Below are 23,137 nucleotides of genomic sequence, written 5' to 3'. Positions count from 1 at the left end.
GATGGCTATGTATGTTTTTTTTCCCTTTTCAAGATTATTCATGTAAGTTTCGAACGTCAAGAGTTATTTGGCATAATAAATTTGTCCATTTAGACTTGAAAGTATATTTTCATAGACAAACTCACTGAGGCATTTGAAAGGTCTAACTTTCAAATTCAACTCTAGGAGATGTTTACTTCGGGAAGGGAGTTTTCGTAATGGAGACTTCTTTTGGCCAACATATAAATTGGAGAATTCTTTCTTATTTTTATGTTGATGAGGAAATTCTCCATCCATACCCAATGTCTTCAAGAAAAAAGGATGTAATATGTACTTTGAAGGACCATTCGTGTTTCATTTGATCAAAAGATAACCATGTATAAAATCATTACAAGTCCTTGAACTAGAAAACGATTGGAGTCCTGGTGCATCAGGTATCACATGCATATTTTCACAATTGACTTTCTTTCACATTTTTGTTTCTCTTATAGGTGGAGATAGAAATGATGAGAATCAATACTTGGTAATATACAAGACCAAGTATTGATTCTCTTCATCTCCGTCTCTACCTATATATAGAAGAAACAAAAAAATCTGACAAAGCTAGTTGTGGAAATTCATCAGTATACTTGATGCACCTAGAGGAATAGTCATACTCTAGTTCAAGGACCTGATGTGATGGTGTTTTGTCATATGTTGAGCTAATGAAACACAAATGGCTTTTAAAACTTCCTGAGCACATTACATCCCTTTTTTTAAGGCATTGGGTGTTGATGGAGAAATTACTTGTCAACATCAAAATAAAAAAATTCCCAAATTTACATGTTGGCAGAAATTGCTCCATTTACAAAAACTCCATTCTTCAAGTGCACATCCTTTAGATTTGAATTTGAAAGTTGATCTCTCAAATGCCTCCATGAGTTCATCTCTAAAGAGAATATACTTCCATCTGAAGCTACATGAACAACTTTGAGATGAGGCAATATGGAATGAACAAAAGCTAAACTCATTTCCAGAAAACTTGTACAACATGCATGGAAAGTTTGCAATACACACTAACTACCTGAAGAAGCCAGCTATATATAGACTAAACACTTGGTATAGTCTACACCATCAAAATAAGACTCTTGCTATCTTTTCTACTATAACTTTGAAAATGGAAATCATCAAGGCAGTGATCTCTTTTGTCCGACCATCATCAATGGAGGGCTGTACAATTATAAACAGGGTGAGAAGCCACCCCTTGGTTGAAAATGAAAGACATCTTTCCAATTTAAAAGGCTCCCAGCAGGGACCACACTGATCACCTAGTCCATTTCATTGTGTAGATATGCAAATATCAGATGCTTGTATTCTGCATGTGTCATGCTGTTCAGCATCTTGGTTCCTTATGTCTAAATTCTCTGGATGGCAAGGAGAATCTTTTGGAGAAGTACTGTTACAACGAGAGCTCAAGGAACTTGGGAAGCGGCACTGAGGACTGCCAGACTTCACACCTTTCAATATGCTCGAGGGACTCGGGAAACTCTGGCCCTGAGAACTACCCGTTTGCACCTTCGACTTCATTTAGGGGAGAGCTCATAGCTGCTTGCAAAACAATTAGCAGTTGGTGTGCTTGAGCTTGAAGGTTTCTTATGTCTAAATACACCCCACAAGTAGTACTTCCTATGAAGCCCTGCAAGGTGAAGATTTGTTAAGTGTTTAATTGAATGCAACTGATATCTTGGTCCAGTGGGAGCAAATAAAGACTTGGGAAGCAGAAATTCAGCACTTACTCCAGTGTTTATGTGGCAGTTGAAGAGATGAAAAAATCAAGAGCTCCAAGTCGTCGATAGTGGCTTTCATTGCAAGATCATTGTCAATTACATCTTCCAACAGAGAATCATAAGAATTTTCATCCCTGTAAGACAGTATTAATAGACAAGATGCCAGAACATCTGGGTCATAATGTTCAATGAGTGCATTACCATAAGAAGTTACCTCTCAAGCTCAGGAAAAAGATACAAAGCAATACTGCAGTCTGTTGGTGGCGACCTCAGGAAACTCTTCGGCCATACATCACTCTTGGCCATAATTTTTACATCAAGTTCCACTGGAAGCCCATTTGCTGCTGTAACCACCTTTTCACAGGCTTTGTTTGGCAAATGAGCTAAGATATAAATACTGGTTTCACATTCTCTATTGAAGATAAAATATCCCCTACAGATAAAAATAAAGACAGTGAATACAGAATTTTTTTTTTCCGAATTAAAAAATGATCCTGCTGGTATTTTGCTTGCTTCTTTTAAAAACAAAAGAAAAAGGTTGCACCAAGAAGTTGGGGGAGAGAACTAATCACCAACAAAAAGAAGAGTAAAGAGTTTACTGCTAGCGGCAATCGTTGAAAAAGTCTTTTTTGGTAACCCAAAGCAGTGGAGGTTAAAGTTTTACCTCCAAATGATATCAATAAGTGGCTGTGCAGGCAAATAATCCGCAGATTCTACTTGAGGTTCACTATACAAATTGTTGAGTGGAACATGATGCTCTACAAGGAATGAAGAAGAAAATGTTCCACCAACTGCCTCACCCTCCCCCTCAAAATCGCTGTCATCATCAAGAACTACAAACCTCCTTGGCTTTCTCATCATTCGTTGTTTTCCAATTTCAGTAAGTGATTGAGCGCTCTTTGGATCTTGCAGGGAAGAGTCACCTCTTAATTGAGCTTCAGCTTCTGGGTGTTTGCCTACTATCGGAGTGTTCCCTGCTGTTACTGATTCAATTGGCTGTTCAGAATAGCATACATCTGCACACTCTTGTACAGTGTCTTTGTGTTTCTTAGTTTCAAAAAATGAAGGCTTCTCCTTTCGCAAAACTTGAAACGGATTATGGGTTTTAGCTGATTGGACTGCTCCGCTTGCGTCACGTTTAGCCTTATCTAACCTTCTGGCTTTTACTTTACAACTGTTAAGCTTTCTTCTCCATTCCACTCGAACATCAAAAGCACGGATTTTTCGCTCACTTATCCTTTCACTCTTTCTGAACTGGTCAACCTTAGCAACTTTGGGAGCGCAATCCCAACATATCCAATCGATATTGCCATCATCGGGGGAGAATTTCTCTAGGCAATAGCTGCAACAAAATGAAATACTCTTTCATTGGCTGAAGAATTAATAATCGTTTTTCATAGCCTGTAGAGTGATATTGATGCCAACATAGGCATCTTTAGATGCGCATGTTAATAATCGAACGAAATGTACAGACCAAAAAGATCCGTGATATTGAAGCCAGTAGAGCACATGTAGATGTGCATACAATAACAGAACGGAAATATAAAGACCAAACATTCATCAGTACTTTTACAGTAACAGAATGGAAATATACAGACCAGAACATTCATTAGTACTTTTTCTGTACTCTGTAAAGGGGAAAGAAAAATTGCGATCATAAGAACGTGGAGGTAAGGATTACCCTGTTCAGAGGAGAGGATGACGACTTTTAATTAGTTCTTAATTTGGGGTGACAGTATGAGTTATATTCCATAGTATCAAAGGGCTAAAAGAAAAGGAAAACCATAAACTCTACAACTGGCCTTGTCCACTCATATAATGATTCTGTTCCATCAGGCAAGTAGAATTTGACAGATAAAAAAAACAAAATATACTACTCAATGAGACAGAAAACAATAAAGTAAGTCATAAAATCAGGCAACAATTGGGCTGACGATGTAAATTGCCCAGGAAAAACTATAATACCTGCAACGGACCCGTCAATTGCTCATAAACCACTAGAAATTTGTTCAGAGAGAGAACGGGGTTCAGACTTGAAGCTACGAGAGAAAACAACACTGTGATTTTCAACAAGTGGAACTTGGTAGGTATAAAGATAGAATAAACTGCCCAAATGAGAAGGAAAATAACAAGTGAATAACAAGAAACAAAAATTAGCAACTCACAAAACTAGGCAAGAATTGGGTTGAGGATGTAAAATGCCCAGCAAAGACTATAATAACCGATTTAATTGGTTATACAACAAAAACAATATACCTAGTATAATCCCGCCAGGTGGGGTCTGGGGGTAGAGTGTACGCAGACCTTAGCCCTACCTTGTGAAGTTAGGGAGGCTGTTTCGATAGACCCTCGGCTCAAGAAAAGATGCAAAGACAACAATAATAATAGGCAGTAATAGCAACAATTTCATTTTATGGTTATATCCACTAGAAATTCATTCTGAAATAAAGTATAAGATGAAACATACTGGTGTGCAGCGGAATCATGACACTTCAAGCAGTTTATGAGAAGCTTGGTATCTCCTTCATCCCCACATGTTAGACAAACAGTTTTCTGAGAAAGAAAAAGAAAACACAAGTGAGCAATAAGAGCGTACAATTGCACAAAGGGGTGAACAAGTACTGATGAAGCTATCTTTTTCAGTAACCAAATTGGTGAATTATCTTATTGACTTCAAACACAGCATTAAATTAGTGAAAGTACTCTAACTAACCCCATATATTCCAAAAGAACAACCTCAGAAGCAGGGGCGGAGCCACTTTACCTCAGAACAACCTCAGTGTATTTTCAAAGTTAAAATTATTTTATTATGTATATATAGTACATGTTGAACCCCCTGACTTCTTCGTGTATTTACCTTTTAGAATTTTTGAACCCCCTAGATGAAAATCCTAGCTCCGCCACTGCAGTCAGAAGCAATAAGTGTTTGTACTAAATAACATTTTCTCGCAGAAACTCTGTTTTACAATCCAATATGACAAAATGAAAATGAGATCCTCTATTTATAATCATTTTAGCCCCTTTATAAAAAATCAATCAACGCACAGGAGAGAAAAAGGAGGCAAAAGGTGGTGACTAATCCTTGAGATGAAGCATAAGTTTTTTTCTATAGCCTCATGTAGTTAGCCCAACAAACATTCAGGCCACTTTACAACCAAGAAGCCAGTTCTTCCTTGACATGAGACTTAGAATTAAGCAAAACACCCACTACGAATGTCACTTATGTGAATATATCGATCAATAGAATCATTCTCATGAATTACATTGCAAACCTGAAAATCTGTTTTTTTTTTTTTTTTTTTTTTTTAAATAGATCTTGGAACAGATCCATGAGACGCACGAAAAGAAAGATTGAAATTACCGAAGTTACAAGGATGAGATCTCTAAGGCTCTTTACTCGCAACCTAAAAATGCAGAATATAAATAATTCCATACTCCTTGCCTAGTTTTCTAGACATGCAAAATTTTGATTGTTACATGACACTCCTGTTCCAAATAATCCTACATAAGTATCATAAGGTATGAATCGACTAAAAATACAAGAGTTTAAAATATCTTGGGAATCAAATCAACTATAACATCCCAGTAGCCCATACATTAAGAGGAAAACCATGTCATAATTTTTTGAAATTTTTTCTGTACTTCCTGTCTCATAACAAGCAAATAAATCAGATATTTTAGTACAATAAATTTTAAAAGTTCCTCTCTAAAACCTACTCTATGCAACAACAAAAACGGCTATGCATCAATCCCAAACTAGTTGGGTCCAGCTACATGACTCATCACTATCTATTTTGTTGCCCTTGTGCCCATCCCATTCCAACATTCGATAATTTGGGACTCTCTAGCACTAGAGGTTTTCTACCGATACAAATCTCTAAACATAATGAAAGACTCGTATCAAACGTAGGAACTAACATAAAGCTAGACTAAACCTTAATCACAATTGCCTGTGTAGAGCTTTTGCTTCCATTTTGTTCTATTTTTTGCTTAGTCAACATGGATTTTGAGACCAATAGATTATAGGTCTTTCGAGACAACTTATTCCGATATGATTGTAAATCTACCTTATCATTTTTAACACTTTCAATCATCATGGCTTCACATATATCGACCATGTTGCAAGTCAGGACATGAGCGGATCATGTCCACCGATCTTCTCTTATTTTATCCTACTGCCTACACCTTCCATCAAATGTGATCATTTCTAATACTGTATAACCACAAATTTATCTTAACATCTGCATCTATATCATACTTATTTTGTGGATATGTTAGACCTTAATACCCCAAAATTAACTTACATATAACTTTGTTGATCTGATAAACTTTCAGTAGAACAATGACTAATATTTGTGAAGTTTTAGTTTGAAATGCTACCTAATTTCAAATAGATCAAAACATGATGTTCAGTCGTGTAGATTCAATCTACAATTTCATATCACAATCTAACCTTTATTACACTTTCCAACCAGTAAAGAAATCAAGAAATAGCTCATAAATGCTATAATTCATCACCGACAAAAGTAGTCTTTGAAGACAATTAGTTAGAAGTCATTACCCGTTGAAACTTAACCTCTTAAATAAAAAAGTCCCAAGGCTAATTAAGGACTTGAATAAAAGTTGTTATACGAGCCTAAGTTGTTGGGTGCTAAGCGCAACGCTTGGGGTGTACACCTCAGTAGAGAAGTGTACAGAGGATGAGGTAGACATAACATGTGGGTTCGGCAGAACCCAATAGCTTTAATCTAAACCTTGGATTTGTGCTTAAAAAAATCACTAAATATGTACAAAAATTTAATTCAAAACCCAGTTACTAGCACTTAAAGTTGTGTTCTAGAAGCTATAACCCATAAAGTTTCAAATCTTGGCTCCGCATATGGAAGTGTAGGAAGACTTTTTTCCCTTCGGGTGCGTACATGATAAACTCCGCTCCTTTGTAATAGCTCGCAAACCACGTAAGAGATAACCCGCACTAAGCAAACCCTGTGCGACGAGCTCGACTTAAAAGGCAAATCCCAGGGGGTTTCGAACCTGAAACCTCTATTATGAAAGCCCCATACTCAATCAACTGAGCCACCTTTGCGGGTGTGTAGAAGGACATTTTTCAAGAGCAACTTTACCTTTTAAAACATTAATATGCAGTTTGAAGTAAAACGAATAGCAGCAGGCTCAACTATTACTCCTATAGTATTTCCTCTACTTCCTCAAATTCCCCCTTAAAAAAAAAGACTGAGCAATATAGTTACATGCATTTTCACAAGAGGCCCTTAACTACAACATCAAATAATGGTATTAAACATGTGCTTTGTACAATATGAGTGACCATAAGTGTTCTCCTTCAAAACCCATCTTCATTAAACAAGTTCTGTCACTAAAATAGTGGTAAAAACAAACACATTTCCAAAAATAGCAAATAAGGGGTTCCTTAAAAACTTCAAAAAAATCTTTTCACAAATGCCAAAGGAGTTAAACTAGTAAGCATATGATGAAAAAAAAAAAGGTAATTTTACCGAAACAGACGATGACTCAAGTATAGAAGAATTCATTAGCTTGCTTTCTTTTGCTGTTTTGTAAATGAAGTAATGGCAATGAGAGAGTGGAGATAGTTGTGCAGAGAAAATGGAGCAAAATAAGAATATGCAGTACCATATAGTGGGTCCACTAAACAGAATAACCAGATTCTTTAGAAAAAATGAATAAAAATGGTCACTTATATTTGAGGGTAAGGTTTAAAATAGCCCCTTAAGTATGTACTGAATAATTTTGGTTCTTTAAATTTGTCAAAAAGTTAATATTTTTAGTCTCTGTCACATATTGACAATACTCTATCGGTTAGATTTGACAGAAACAATGGGAAGGATTTTTTTTATCAAATACATCAAAAAAAAGTCCCATCAAATTTTAAGTATGCAACACAGAAGATGCACTCTACAACAACAAACTTATACATTTGTTTGGCTAAGCTTATTTTTCTCCAAAAGTATTTTTTTTTAAAAAAAGAAATGCTTATTCTTAAAAAAAAAAAAAAAAAAAGTGAGGTGTTTGGCCAAGTTTTTGGGAGAAAATAAGTATTTTTGGGGAGTAATAGGATTAGCTTATCGATATAGCTTTTAGAGAATCTTTTTTAAAAAAGCACTTTTGAGAAAAATACACTTAAAAGCACTTTTTAAAAGCTTGGGTTGCTAATTATCGCTCAAAAGTATTTTTTAAATTAAACTAAACACGAATCGCTTCTCACAAAAAGTACTTTTTTAAAAAGCACTTTTCAAAATGCTGATTTTAAAACAGGGCCAAACAGACTATTAATGTTAGCCCACAAGTGAAATTTGGGAAGGGTAAGATGATCGCAAAATAACGAGACCTCACGTAAAAAGTATTAGGCTTAGAATGTGGCGAAAAGAGATCGCAAAATAACGAGATACAAAATAAATGTGGCAAGAGATATAGTAATACACATCAAAGAATAATTAAGAAACGACATGCTAACGGAATACTACTACTAAAAGGAAAAGATGAGAAGAGAAGACTCGCCCCCTCCCTCCCCACACAGAAGGCGACAACACTTAGCTGTCAGACTAAAAAAAATGCACTACACTAAAAAGATATATTAAAAAATAATAGAAATTACACCTCAAAAAGCTACACCATACTCTAGAAATAATCAAAATTAACAAAAGCTACAAAAATTATACCTCCAAATATGAGTTCTCACTAATTTTCTTTTTTTATAGATCCTGTCAAATTTAACAGATAGAGATCCGTAAATATTTTATGATAATTAAAATATTAATTTTTGGTAAACTTAAAGAATCAAAACTCTCTAGTACATACTTGAAGGACTACTTTGAATCTACCTTCAAACATAAGGTTGAGGGACCATTTTATTATTTTCTCTGATTCTTTGTATAGAGAAGAGTAAGGACGGATCGCTCTAGACTCCACTTGAACTTCCTTACTATTGACCTTATGGATTTATCTTTTTTGGATAGGGCAACCGCGTAGATATTAATTTAATTGCCAAAAACGAACTGAGTCATGACATGTACATTTTAAATAAAAAAATAACTATCAATTTGTATAAATTTTAAATGCGTACTTTTCAAACAATTACAATTTTAAACAACGATATTGTAAAAAAGCTAAAATTTCATACCTCTCTTTTTTCTCCTTTAGTCCTTTTTATATTTCAAAATCTCCATTTTGCTTAAAGTGTTTTTTTTTTTTTTTTGGAAAAAGGTCAAATTTGTTAATTTACTATGCGCTAAATGATCAATTTTATCCTCTGTTATACTATCCATACAATGGAAAAAGGTCAGATGTGTATTTAGGTTCAAATATTAATAATCATAATTTTAATACACATATCAAACATTTTAAATCTTAATAAAAACAAATGGTCCTTAGTAGCATAAATCGCTTACATTTGTTTTTATCAAAATTAACACTTCTAAACCTGACTCATGCATAGAGAGAGCTTAGTGCACCTGACTGTCTTTTTTTTAAGACAATTCTAAATCTAAATGCAAAACTAAATATTAAGATATATGCTAATATCCGAATACTAAATAACTAAGATTGTTTATTTATTCAACATTTGCATGTATACAAATTTGACTTTATTTAAAAATTAATAAATATAAAATTCAAATAAAGTACTAATTAGAATCTAGCAGTAGATCAACAAAATAATAATAATAATAATAATAATAATATGATAGTTGGTGGTAGTGATAACTAATTGTAATTGTTGTGAACGCCAGCAGGGGTGGTAGTTGGAGGTGGTGTTGGTTGGTGGTAGTGGTTGTGGTTGTGGATAATTGCTAATAGTGATGGTGACTGTAAATAGTGGTTACCACTGGTGGTTGATGGTGGCAGCTAATTGTAGTTGATCGTGGTGATAACTAATGGTAGTGATAACTGATAGCGGTTGTTGGCGATATATAGTAGTGGTTGAGAGTGGTGATCATCAGTTTTATGGTAATTGTGGTTGGTGGTGATGATTGTAAATGGTGGCTAGTAGGGACGGTTGATTGTCGTGTTGATGTTTGTGGCTGAGGATAGTAGTAGTTGACAATGGTGAGCAACAATGCTGGTGGTTGATTATGGTGGGCAATGGGAGAGTTGGAAATGGATGAAATTGGTGAACGATCATCTTTGAATAAATATCCTAATGCTAACGGAATTCAAGAAAACAAATTCCCAAGAATCCCCTTAAAACTCAGTGAGGATCAAAACCTTTTAGTAGTTTTGTTATTCAAAAAGAAAAAAAAACTGTGGAACCAAAAAAATATTCCAGCAGTAACATTTCACATACTCTTTGCAATACCAAATAGAAGAACTATTTTGTCTTACTATATATTCCTTTCGCTCTTCGTCGAAAGCCTTATAATTTTGAAGAAACAAAAAGTAAGATTAGGAAACAAAATAAAATATGGCTCTGATACTAATAAAGAAAAATACAAAACTCAAAGAACACATAGTTTTGTCAAAATTCTTCAATATTTGTTTCACTAGCCGATAGCGTAATCACATGCTAAGAGTACGAACTACACTATAAATATTCACAGTCTAAGATCGTAACTGAATTACAGAGAAGAAGAATGCTCCAACGAAAAATCCGAAATCTTCCTTCGAAGTTCTTCACGGAGAAGAAAAGAGTATTTTCTTTAAGAGAGGTTTTTCTTTTTGTTGTCCAGAGAAGGAAAAACTCAGAAGTTGGAAGAATAAATTTCCTATGTTTAGTACTTCTTTTTATTTTCCTGAAGTGACACAATTATTTAGACACACACATACACATATATATTTGGTTATAGATTCAGATTGACCCACATGGGTGATCCAAATCCAACTTCCAATAATTACCGTTCGAAAGTTTAAAACATCCCAAGAGATATGAGACTTCCGTACCATTTAAAAAACATTAATGAAGAGAACACAAAACTTAACTAATTAGTCCCTTTCAAACCTTCAAATTTAGGTGAAATATATCTAAATGATTTGAAATACACCAAAGGGCTCGTTTGGTATGCGGGATGGGACATCAATCCCATGGATTAGAATGCACGATTATTTTATTCCGCATTTGATTGATAGGATAAATGACAACAATCTCATGGGATGTACTAAAATGGGGGGATTAACTATGTCATATAAAAGATGAGATATCTATATGAGATAGCTAATCCCATGAGATATCCTTATCTATCCATCCCGCATACCAAACCAGCCCAAAGAAAAATTACCTATGACTCGTGTTAGTTGGATTTTGTACTTATAAAAATTGTCAAATTAAATAGAGAAAATGAGTAAGCATTTACATGAAGGAATCAAAATGCATTTAAATATTTTGACCTTTAACTTCTAACAAAATTATACATTTAATTTGATGAGGTGTCTTGATGCCAAAAGGCCCTATTGCTTTTCTTTTCTAGTCAATGAAAACAAAAAATATGGTCACGACTAAACAGTTTTAAATCAATTATGCCTAAATTTCAGAATGGGAAAAGGAAGTTCAGACAAAAGTGTATGCATGGAATAATAAAGCTTGACACGTGACGGAATGGGAGAAAAGCACATGGTGGACGAAGTCACACAAAGTTGTGGCGCTTGGTTTGAACGGAAGGGGTAACCCCGTGGAAGCCCGGATCAAATATTACGGAGCAGTTGGTAAGGAAAATTTTTTAAAGGAAAATTCAAATTATTGCCCCTCATTAAGACGGATTAACATTACATAACCGGTCACTAAAAATTATTCAAGCTTACGTTACGATTCTACATTAAAGGATAACATTTATTGATTATTATTGCCTCTCATTGAGACGGATTAACAGCTCAAGGCTGATGTTTGTACTATAAAAGGAGCCTAAAAGCTCACTAAAGGGACATCGAATACTCAACATTATTCACATATATATATATATATATATATATGTATGTATATATATATATATTTATATAATTCGGTCTTATTTACAGGCATACTCATTGTTATTTTGCTCCAGATCAATATCTATTTCTCAAGGCTAACTGTGCAATGGTTCCATTGGGGGAAAGCTTGTTAAAAGAACCCTTCCTGAGGATCATACTATTCAGGCTTTATTTATTACATTTTTGCTTTCTAATTTTATATTTACCTGATTTCATTATCGTATTGCTGCTATTATTGACTTTCTAATAACAAATTAACTCACGTATTCTTTAAATCACTAATAAATTTTAACCGTATCTTTTTAGGGGTAAACAAAAAAAAAAGTGTTTGAACTTTCGAATTGATCGTGATTCGTGAACAAAAGTTTGACTTTTCTATCTGTCCAGAAGCCGGTTGAGTGGATACAGAATAGTTATACTTTGATAAGACATATATTGCAAAATATGACCTTTAACTTGTAAATAAATTAAGATATACACGCTCACATATATATTTCTTGATTCAACTAGGCCTAAATTTTCAGTATTCAATAAGTTTGATGAAATCAGCTCAGCGAACAGTGAAGAGACAAGGAAGTTCAGAACCACAATTTTACCTGTGCATGGCTCGTAGTACTAAACAAAAAAAATTGGTATTCAATAACTTTGATGTATTTGTGTGGTTTACATAACCAATCTCTAGAGAAGAGCATGTTAACAAGAAGTTGGAGGTATCCACTTATCACCTTGAATGAAATTCTTCACTGAGTAAGAATCAATATGTTCAGCTGGAATTTGACTACTCCATGTCACTCTCCCTGTTACATTAGCCCCAGCACCACTACTATTGAATTCGCCATAATAAAGCGTCTTCAAAGCAAACTCACCGTTCCATGGCATCCACCCCTCAGGGTGGACCAAAACCTCCAAATTACAATATATAAAAATTGTCCTCGAATACTCCTTCCAAGGCCTTCCCAGGAAATTCTTATGCACTTTAGGGTTACTACGGTACAAATTCATGTACTCTTCCGTTCCGTTGATGGAACAACTTTGGAAGACGAATCCAGTTGATTGCCCCGGGTCTAACCTACCATGAGCTGTTACTGCATTAGTTTCACCTTTTTCAGGGTTGAGTAATCGGGGAGTGATTAGAATGTCACAGTCCTGGAAAAATGCAGCCGCGTTGCCAAAGATGAAATCCACGTTCCCCTGAATGTGACATGATTGGTAGTACTGGCGTAAAGATTGTGTGTAGAGAGTGTCTTGATTTCCGAGGAACTCGCAGTTTTGGATTACAGAGAGGTCACTGTCGGATCGGAAAGCTACTGCTTGTCCAGCACCGATACCGGCTGTGTTTTGGATTGTTAGGCCACTGGCCATGAATCCATCACCACTTACTCCTGTTTTAGAGAAAATGAAGGTCAGAAGAACTCAACCACCAAAAGACTATTGAAGAAATTTAAGTTTTATGTAATGACGATTTATATAACCTGGTTACTTATAAGATAATCACAATAAATATTTTGATAACTAATAAGCATTAATGTGCAATTACAAGTTAGAATGCACGGATTGTAGAAAATTCTTTACAGTACTGTCTATTGCGTATAACTTAAATCCTTCAAGTTAGATATAGTTCGAAGTCATTCGTGTACAATTCGTGACTTTGAGGATTTAAAAAGAAATGCAATCTTTTCACTATGTAAAATAGAAAGATTTTATAACTTCACTATATTTGATAAAATGTTGTTTCAAGTTTTTTCAGGAAGAGAACTAGAAGGTAATTCATAATCTCTTGATATTGTAGCATCTTCCTATCATGTTTTTCTTGTCATTTATGAAAAAAGAAAAAGCAATCAGTTATGAACCATTTGTCAAGTTGTATTTTCAATGTATTATTAATGATTATACAACTAAAAGTGTAAATTATACCACTTGACTTAAAGTGGTAAATTGCAAAAGTTGTGTATTGTAGGTTGAGGAGAAAACTTTCTTCTATAAATAAGGAGCTTTGCCTTCTTATTTGTAACCCCAAGAAAAGTGATAATACAATCTCTCCCTCGTCTCGACCAGGGGCGGAGCTACAGCCATGCACTTCGCCGGAAAATTACACGGTGTATATAGGTCAAATTCTACTAAATATTGGTATATATAAGAAATTGCACACCCTTAATGCAAACACAACCTTTAGTCCAGCGGTGAAGGGTGGGCAAAGATGCTTTGCGTCTCATGTCACGAGATCGAACCTGCGCTCACTACATTGTGAGCATTTTTTATTGCTGTTTTGCTTGTTTAAAATTAATTGACAAGTGGAATAGAAAGGTCCGTTAATTCTCAATGATTATCCATCTCCCTATTCTCTCTTTCATCCTTTTGTATTTTTTCTCTCCTTAGTCAAATTGACTCTCTCTCATTTTCTTATCCCCCTTAATTTTACTTTATTTACCTTTTTAGTCGACCTTTATCTCTGTTTACTCATTGTGTGTGTGTATGTGTTTACATGTATATATATATGAAAGTCATTATAGAAGTATTAATCGTCTTGTCTTTGTTTGGAGCTTAATCATTTTTGGAAGTTTTCAGTAACTTTACGTCCTCTTCTATATAATTTTGTGTGTAATATATTTGAGTTTTTTTTCAAGTTTATGTACCTTTGATTTCTCCTCTAAATATATTAAATACTGTGGCCGGCTCAATTAAAAGATTAAACCGTTAAAACTAACATAGTAGCTTTATTTAATTAAATCTTCAACACCTTCACTGCTCCTTTGATTACTCTTTTGTTAACTTCTATAGGTTATTTTGATTTGTACGTATTATTTTTTATGGATTTTGACTAGTCGATTTTCTTTAGTTGACTTTTTATATTAGTTATGATTTATACAATTGGTAGTTCTATTACATCTTTTCTTTATGATTTAGTTCAACAATATATAATTTTATTTAAAAATTTTGGTGCATCCATTCACAGGATTTTTTTTTCTCGCACCCACGATTTACTTCTTTGAAGTTTGCACACCCTTGCCGAAAAATCTGGTTCCGCCACTGGTCTCGACAAAGTTATTGATTTGCTTCTCTTACAATCACATTTCATAGAAAAATTCTCTGTAACAACACAGCAGGACACGTCAACTATTCTTAGGCGCAGTACAAGGGATAGACAGCTACCAAAACACCTTGACCAGTACGTGGTCCCCAAGTCTAATGGGATCGTGCCCTCCAAAAGCAGTTAGAGAAAGGATAAGAATATACTTGCATAGAAAGGCATAAATAGGAGAGTACTAGTCTAAAAGAAGTGTGGATGATCTTGCTTTTATTTGTTTCTTATTGTTTAGCATCTGGAACCTCCCTTTTCTTGTTTTCTTTTTTTGTTATCAGCATTTTTTTTTTCCAGAAAATAGAGGAGCAGATCCCTCTTTGTGAATCTGTAACTTAACTTATTTGAATACCATCTATCTTCATTACATTGGTGCTTTCATTGACCCTCCTTCTCCAAATGGGTGATGGTGCACACAATACGCTCTTGAAATCCCTGGACGAGGCTGTTAAACAACTCCTAGAGCAGTCTGCCTCTCACACAAAAGCTGTGGAATCCATTAACAGTACTCTTCAAGACATAGTTTCCCAATTAACGTCCTTGCGCGCTACATCTCCGGCACCGGTGCCGCCGTCCACAGACAGCCCTTCTTCCTCTGTTGTGGGCCGTTCTTCCACGACACTACCACCTAACCCTTGTAACCAGTTTCGCAGAGACAAACCGGCCCCAATCGATTTACCCAAAAGCGATGGTAGCAATGCCGAAAGTTGGATATTCCAAGCTCAATAATATTTTGAGACCTACAACGTGCCCAATAAGAATCGTATCAATCTCTCTTCCTTCTTTCTTGAAGGTGATGCCCGTGAATGGTATCAATGGATGTACCGGAATCGTCCGTTGTGTGGTTGGGATCACTTTCTTAAGGCTATGGTGACTCGTTTTGGCTACAAATCATTGGAATCCCAGAGAGTTTGATGGCAAAGTTACAAATGACCTCTTCAATACAGGATAATCTCTCTCAATTTGAGAAGCTAGCCAATCGAACAACCGAAGTCTCACCACCGATGCTGAAACATTGTTTCACGTCTGGGCTTCATCCAGATATAAAATCTGACGTGTTATCATTTAGGCCTGCCGACCTTAATGAGGCCATTGGCCTGGCCTTCTTGCAAGAACAAAAACACTTGGCCCAGTCCAAACCTTCAACCCGGCCCACATCGTTTGCAAAACCAAACCAGCCACTTACTCACCACATAACAGACACAGTTCTAAATTGCTTTCCCCTCTTTCCCCTTCTCTAAATTCTCCGACTGCGTCTCTTCCCGGAGTTGGTCGTATTCCATTCAAGAAACTCACGCCGGAGGAAATCCAACGCAAGCACGAGCTAAACTTGTGTTTCAATTGTGATGAGAAATATCACAAGGGGCACCGCTGCTCCACCCAACCTCAGTTGTTTCTTCTTCTACCAAATGATGAACCCGGTGACGAACTTGCCTTGGAACCATCTCCGCCACCTTCTGATTCACCTCCACCCGATAGTGTTACTGATGATACCTCTCTTCGTACACTCAGCCTTCATGCTTTTTCCGGGGTCCACATCCAACAACTCTCCGTTTCACTGGTTTCATCAAAGGCCTATCAGTTCAAATTTTAATTGATGGGGGCAGCACACACAACTTCATTCATCCTCGCGTTGCCAAGAAACTCAAATTACCCATAGAACCCTCTTCAGGATTTTCTGTCATGGTTGGGAATGGGCAAATGTTACGTTGTCTTGGGGTAATTCATGGAACTTTAATTACTATTCATGGGTTTTCCTTTACCACCACTATTTATGTTGTTGATCTACATGGTTCTGACCTTGTTTTAGGAGTGGTTTGGTTAGCTACTTTGGGGCCTAGTATATCAGACTATGTCAAACGTGTGTTTGAGTTTACTATTTCAGGGCAGCGCATTCGTTGGGTGGCTGATCCTATTTCTTCCTCGGTTCAGATCAATCTTTCCACCCTTCGTCGCTTTTTCCACACTAATTCCATTTCATACCTTCTTCATCTGGATCTTCACTGCTCTGAAAATTCCGCTACTACAGATCATCCTCCTGAGTTAACTTCACTAATTGAGGATTACTCTGATGTTTTTCAGTCCCCGGTATCTCTTCCACCCTCTCGGCCTCAAGATCATCGTATTTCACTTTTGCCAGGGGCTAGTCCTATTAATGTGCGCCCATATCGTTATCCCTATTTTCAAAGGCTGAAATTGAGCGTCAGGTATCCGAAATGCTTAAAACATGAGTGATTCGTCCTAGTTCGAGCCCATATTCTTCCCCTGTAATTTTGGTGAGAAAGAAGGATGGGACTTGGCGTTTTTGTGTAGACTATCACGCATTGAACTCCATTACTGTAAAAGATCGATTTCCGATCCCAACAGTTTATGAATTGTTCGATGAGCTGCATGATGCCTGTTTTTTTTCTCTAAATTGGATCTTTTGGTCGGATATCACCAAATTCGCCTTCATCCCCCTGATATTGAAAAAACGGCTTTTCGCACACATGATGGCCATTTTGAATTCATTGTAATGCCATTTGGGCTTTCAAATGCCCCGTCCACTTTTCAGTCCACAATGAATTTTGTTTTCAAGCCATTTCTTCGTCAATTTGTCCTAGTATTTTTTGACGATATTCTGGTTTATAGCAAATCTTGGACGCCCTCATTTGGATCATCTACGATCAGTGTTTGACACTCTTCGGCAGAACTCTTTGGTGGTTAAACGCTCGAAGTGTTATTTTGGCCAATCTTCACTTGCTTATCTGGGCCACATTATTTCGTCTGAAGGCCTCCGAGTAGATCCTGAGAAAATCACTGTTATACTTTCATGGCCCTTACTGGAATCACTCAAGGATATTCGAGGATTTCTTGGCTTGACTGGATACTACCGCCGTTTTGTCAAAGGATATGCTCAGCTGGCCTCTCCTCTCACAGATCTTTTGAAAAAGGACTCTTTTCACTGGTCAGAGGCAGCTTCAACTGCTTTTATTCAACTCAAAAAAGCTTTGAGTTCAGTACCTGTTCTTTCTTTGCCGGATTTTTCCAAAGTGTTTACAGTGGAAACTGATGCATCTAGTACCGGGATTGGTGCAGTTCTATCGCAGGAGGGACATCATATTGCGTTCTTTAGTCAAAAGTTATCTCTTAGGATGCAAGCCTCTTCCACTTATAACAGGGAAATGTTCGCCATAACCCAGGCAGTCCAAAAATGGCGACAATATTTGTTGGGTCGTCGCTTCATTATTATCACTGATCAGCAGCTATTGAAGTCACTCTTGAACCAGGTTATACAAACTCCCGAGCAACAACGTTGGCTAAGTAAACTTATTGGTTATGATTTTGACATCCAATATCATCCGGGAAAGCTTAACTCTGCTGCTGATGCTTTATCTCGGGTCCCTGCACTTCAGGCTTTAACATTAGTCAGAATCGAGTTAGCCTTGATTGATCGATTCCTTACGCGCTTTAAACAAATCGTACGTCTTTGGTTTATTGGCATTACGGCAGAAATTGCAGAACGATCCCGTTTCTTTGCCACATTTTTCCTTTCAAGAAGGACTGCTATTATTTCGTAATCGTTTGGTTATTCCTGCAGATACAAAGTTGCGTTCCTTATTGCTTGCTGAATTTCATTCTTCGAAAATCGGGGGCCATGCTGGCGTTTCACGAACATTTCATCGTTTATCTTCCAATTTTTATTGGGCAGGGGTGCGGGCTGATGTTCAAAAGTTTGTCTTAGAATGTCAAACTTGTCAACAAATGAAGGATTCCACCTTGAAACCTGCAGGGTTACTCTCTCCTTTACCAATCCCAGATGTGATTTTTGAAGATATATCGATGGACTTCATAACCGGGCTTCCCCCTTCTCATGGTCGCACTGTTATATTGGTGATTGTGGATCGTCTATCGAAATATGGTCATTTTATTGCATTGCCAACCAGTTTTACTAGTCAAAAAGTGGCAGCGGTATTTGTTCAAGAATTTATTCGACTTCATGGATTCCCTGCCACAATTGTTTCGGATCGAGATCCTTTATTTCTCTCCGAATTTTGGAATGAAATACACAAGCTACAGGGAACTCAACTTGCTATGAGTTTATCCTACCATCCACAGTCGGATGGACAGACTGAAATCCTCAACAAGTGCCTCGAGATGTATCAACGTTGCTTTCTTTGCGGATACACCCACAACTTAGTGTTCTTTTTTACCTTGGGCTGAGTTTTGGTATAACACCTCGTACCATCACAGTTCGAAGTTAACTCCATTTGAGGTAGTTTATGGTCGACCACCTCCAACTGTGTTGCGCTATGTAAAGGATAGTTGTACTAATCAAGCAGTCTTAGCTTCCCTTATCCAGCGTGATGAGAATTTAGCTATTTTAAAAGCTAATTTACTTCACGCCCAAGAACGAATGAAAGTGAATGCTGATAAAGGGCGTCGTGAAGTCATTTTTGACGTAGGTGAGTGGGTATTTGTTCGCCTGCGACCGTATCGTCAGCTTTCATTGCGCTTACAAAGGCACACTAAACTAAGCAGACGTTTCTTTGGTCCCTTCCAGATCGTTGAACGAATTGGGAATGTTGCTTACAAGTTAGATCTTCTAGCATCCTCTAAGATCCATCCTGTATTCCACGTTTCAGTCCTTCGCAAGTGTCAAGGTAACCCTTCTCAACAGGTCACTCCAATTGATTTACTGGATCACTCTTCTTCCTTGGTTCTTCAACCGGAAACTGTGTTGCAAACCAGAAGTATCACTCGTGGTGCTACTCAGATTTCTCAGTACCTCATCAAATGGTCCGGGCTTCCTACTACTGAAGCAACTTGGGAAGATACTAACGTCATTCAACAGAGGTTTCCCAATTTGAACCTTGAGGACAAGGTTCCTCTCCATGAGGGCGGCATTGTAACAACGCAGCAGGACACGTCAACTATTCTTAGGCGCAGTACAAGGGATAGACAGTTACCAAAACACCTTGACCAAAGACGTGGTCCCCAAGTCTAATGGGATCGTGCCCTCCAAAAGCGATTAGAGAAAGGATAAGAATATACTTGCATAGAAAGGCATAAATAGGAGAGTACTAGTCTAAAAGAAGTGTGGATGATCTTGCTTTTATTTGTTTCTTATTGTTTAGCATCTGGAACCTCCCTTTTCTTGTTTTCTTTTTTTGTTATCAGCGTTTTTTTTTCTTTTTTTTTTTCCAGAAAACAGAGGAGCAGATCCCTCTTTGTGAATCTGTAACTTCACTTATTTGAATACCATCTATCTTCATTACATTCTCTTGGGAGGACCATAATCAAAGAGAGTCAACGAGCCAAAAGTCAACTATTTCTTTTGACTTGCAAGAAACAGTTGGCACATACGGCCCCACCCTCTTAATATTTGAGTATATTTAACTAAACTGATTAAGAGCCTGTTTGGATGGGATAACTTATTATGTTCGCTTTAGATAATTTAAGTCGAAACGCTCAATTATTTTTTTTGTCTTTATTTTAAGACAAAATGACTTTAAATTTAAAAAGCATTTTTCTGACTTATAAAGCAACTTATAAGCCAATCCAAACGGGCTCTAACTTATACTGAAATTTCAAAGTGAAATAGGATGTACTGGCAAGGCAAGATATACCTTTTAGACTAATGGTGTAACAAAATTAACTATGGAAGTAAATTAGGCTTCATCTCTTTTGTCAGACCAAAATATGATAAACATTTCCTCAAATTAGTAAAATATGTAAAACAAATGATTGATGAAAGGGAGGAATGTCCCTTCGGGGACATCCGATAAAAATGAAAGGGAGGAATAATTCTTAGCCAGCCATGACAAGCTAATCAGCTTTGATTCCTCTGAATGTAACAAAAGAGTACGACAATAACAAGGAGAAAAAATAATCACTGCAATGCAAATTGGCTGATTCTAATAATCCTGGCTGACGTGACCGTCCTTCACTAAAATATCATGGAGTAATACTTTTACTTTGTTCAAGTTTATGTGACTATCTTTGATGACGTAGAAAATATAAGAAAGAAATATTTTTAAAATTTGTGATTTAATTTATACTACTATAATATACTCCTATAGTTTTTTAGTTATAACATAATGTCATTCAAGATATAAATTTAAAAAAAAAACTAAAATTTAATCATTTTAAAGTATAAAAATATGTATTTTTCTTTTTTATACTGTCACATAAATCCCATTTAGAACAACGAAAGAAAAGAGATAAAAATACAATAGAAAGTTAGAAGTGAAACCATAATTCACGTACCTACAGTGGCAGATTCATAAGTGGTCATTCCAGGCACTAGTCCAACACTCAGTGACCCTGTAATGACGGTTTTACCCATCCCATCTCCCAAAAATACCACATTCCTCTTTTCCAACGGTACCCGAATTATCTCATCATACAACCCGGTTTTGATCCATATCACAAACTTCTCGGATCCAAAATAACCTGGTGTTGCATTCACTGCCTCTTGCACCATTTTATAATCACACCCACCCGTTTTACAGACCGTAAGATTCGGGTTCAAACCCGACGGAAACCCGCCCCGTAACCCAAACCAGGATCCGAATCCTGACCCGACTTCCCAGAACCCGTCTCGTTCTGTTTTGGGTGGGCCCCATGACCTTGTATCATTCCCGTAAATATCATAATTCACCATCATCCATAATGCATTTGTCGTGAACCCAATTAACGTTTTCATTACCTCTACCGTTTTAGCCACCTGAAATAGTGGAGAAGCGAGAAATTTCGTCAAGGGTATTCAAGATTTAATCTATATGTATTAAAAGTGATTTTTGACATATAGAGTTAGTATTTCCTCATGTTCAAAATAAATATCCACTTACAAAATCAATAAGTAATTAATTTCATTTTTTCAAATTTGTCTCTAATTATTCAAGACAATAAATAAGCAAGAGTCTTGATAACTTCGTAAAAATACATACTCCGTATTTTTTTTTTGTTGGAGTTTCTGTTTTCTTTAGGGGTGTGAAAAAGACTAAGTGAATACTTATTTGAAAGAGAGAGTATAATTTTCTATATATACGGCATAATTAACGAAGGGTGTTCAAGTGATCACCCTGATTGATCTATATACGTAGCTCTGCCACTAACCTGATGGGTTCCGTTTACTTTGAGTAAATTCGACGAGCAGCCGATTTGGTACCCCAAGGCGGCACTCGTCCATGCACGAGCGTCCTTGATTTCACCACGTGTCAACGCAGCAGCCGTCAGATTGTACCTGTACGCCACAAAGTCGAATCCCAGTAAACAATTTTTCGCGGGCACAGTGAGGTTCATGTTGCCCGCGGCAGTGTCAAGGATGTTCTTCACCAATGATTTAACACTAGTGAGGTTCTGAGATGAAATGCTCAATGCTGAGAGGATGATTTGTATGGCTATTAGATTTGACGGGAACTGTGAAGGGTCAGTTAATGCTGATTCGCATGTTGGTGGGTCCCGTGAGGCTTTACAAGCTCCTTGGATTTCAACGGGAATATTCGGAGACGGAGAAGGAGGAGGAGGGGTGGAAATGGGTGTGATTGAATTTTTCGACGAATGGAGTTCGGATGAAGAGAAAGAGAAGAAGAGGAAGGGGATGAGGAATTTTAGAGAAAAATATTGAGAAGCCATTGAAGTTGAATTGATGAGAAGTTTTTGTGAAATTACAACATGGATTGGATTAGTAGTGTAGGTGATTTAAATGGGGTTATAATAGATTTTCTGCTCTTCTGCGTGGTTTATGAGTTGGCTTGTTGGGTTTAGTTTCAGTGTGGAATAGATATATAATCCTATTGGCTTATGAAGATAGAACTGAATTTATTTTAAACATATTACCAGGGACCACCATTTCAGTTTATGTGACTATTCTAATATTTTCTTTTACTCTGTTTCAAAAAGTAACAATTTTTAAGTTTAAAAATTATTTACTTAAATTTTCTATTTTACATTTTTTTTAATAATTACAAAAATGCAGTTGCATACTTAAACATGCTTCAAAATTTTTATAAATGTATATATTTAAGATCACAAATTTCAAAAATCTTTTTTTTTTTTTCATTTTAATGATTAATACACATTCGATCCATGATTTAAGTTCATCATTGAACTAGTTGTATTTTTAAATTATGAGTTCAGAGCTATTTTTTATAACAATAAATTTATGTTCTGCATCAAAAGTAGGATTCAAATTAACCCGATACCGCAACACTGCATTCGCCTCTACTCATACACAGGGGCGGATCCACCTTGAAAGGTGGGATGGCATGGCACCGGAAGCTTGGATACTTTCTTATACATTTTAAGTTTAATTTTTCTACACTAAGGATAGATATTTTGTATGGCACCCTGAATTGAAAAATGCAAGAAGATGCCACTGGCGGAGACCTATCTACGA

General features: G+C 36.4%; 2 protein-coding genes across 3 annotated transcripts; both read right to left on the bottom strand.

Annotated features, from left to right (window-relative positions):
* Positions 1-969: 969 nt before the first annotated feature.
* On the bottom strand, positions 970-7,439 carry LOC132059316 (uncharacterized). 2 transcript variants are annotated; one of them, XM_059451897.1, is made up of 6 exons: positions 7,259-7,439; positions 4,213-4,298; positions 2,410-3,087; positions 1,960-2,178; positions 1,755-1,879; positions 970-1,654 (listed from the first exon to the last, which is right to left on the bottom strand). In XM_059451897.1, the coding sequence occupies exons 1-6, from the start codon at positions 7,292-7,294 to the stop codon at positions 1,542-1,544; spliced, it is 1,257 nt and encodes a 418-aa protein (XP_059307880.1). In that variant the 5' UTR covers positions 7,295-7,439; the 3' UTR covers positions 970-1,541. The 2 variants fall into 2 exon arrangements, 1 of the variants encoding a protein (XP_059307880.1); XR_009415540.1 differs by having other exon boundaries at positions 1,618-1,654; positions 1,755-1,847.
* Positions 7,440-12,288: 4,849 nt separating this feature from the next.
* Positions 12,289-22,529, bottom strand: LOC132059315 (probable pectinesterase/pectinesterase inhibitor 51). Its single transcript, XM_059451896.1, has 3 exons — positions 21,856-22,529; positions 21,004-21,463; positions 12,289-13,057 (listed from the first exon to the last, which is right to left on the bottom strand). Exons 1-3 carry the CDS (start codon positions 22,372-22,374, stop codon positions 12,369-12,371), a joined length of 1,668 nt encoding a protein of 555 aa, XP_059307879.1. The 5' UTR covers positions 22,375-22,529; the 3' UTR covers positions 12,289-12,368.
* Positions 22,530-23,137: the final 608 nt, after the last annotated feature.

The sequence above is a fragment of the Lycium ferocissimum genome, chromosome 6, assembly GCF_029784015.1.
Source record: "Lycium ferocissimum isolate CSIRO_LF1 chromosome 6, AGI_CSIRO_Lferr_CH_V1, whole genome shotgun sequence".
Classification (NCBI taxonomy): Eukaryota; Viridiplantae; Streptophyta; class Magnoliopsida; order Solanales; family Solanaceae; genus Lycium; species Lycium ferocissimum.
Note: the sequence above shows the minus strand (reverse complement) of the source record. Positions and strands in the feature narration are given on the sequence as shown.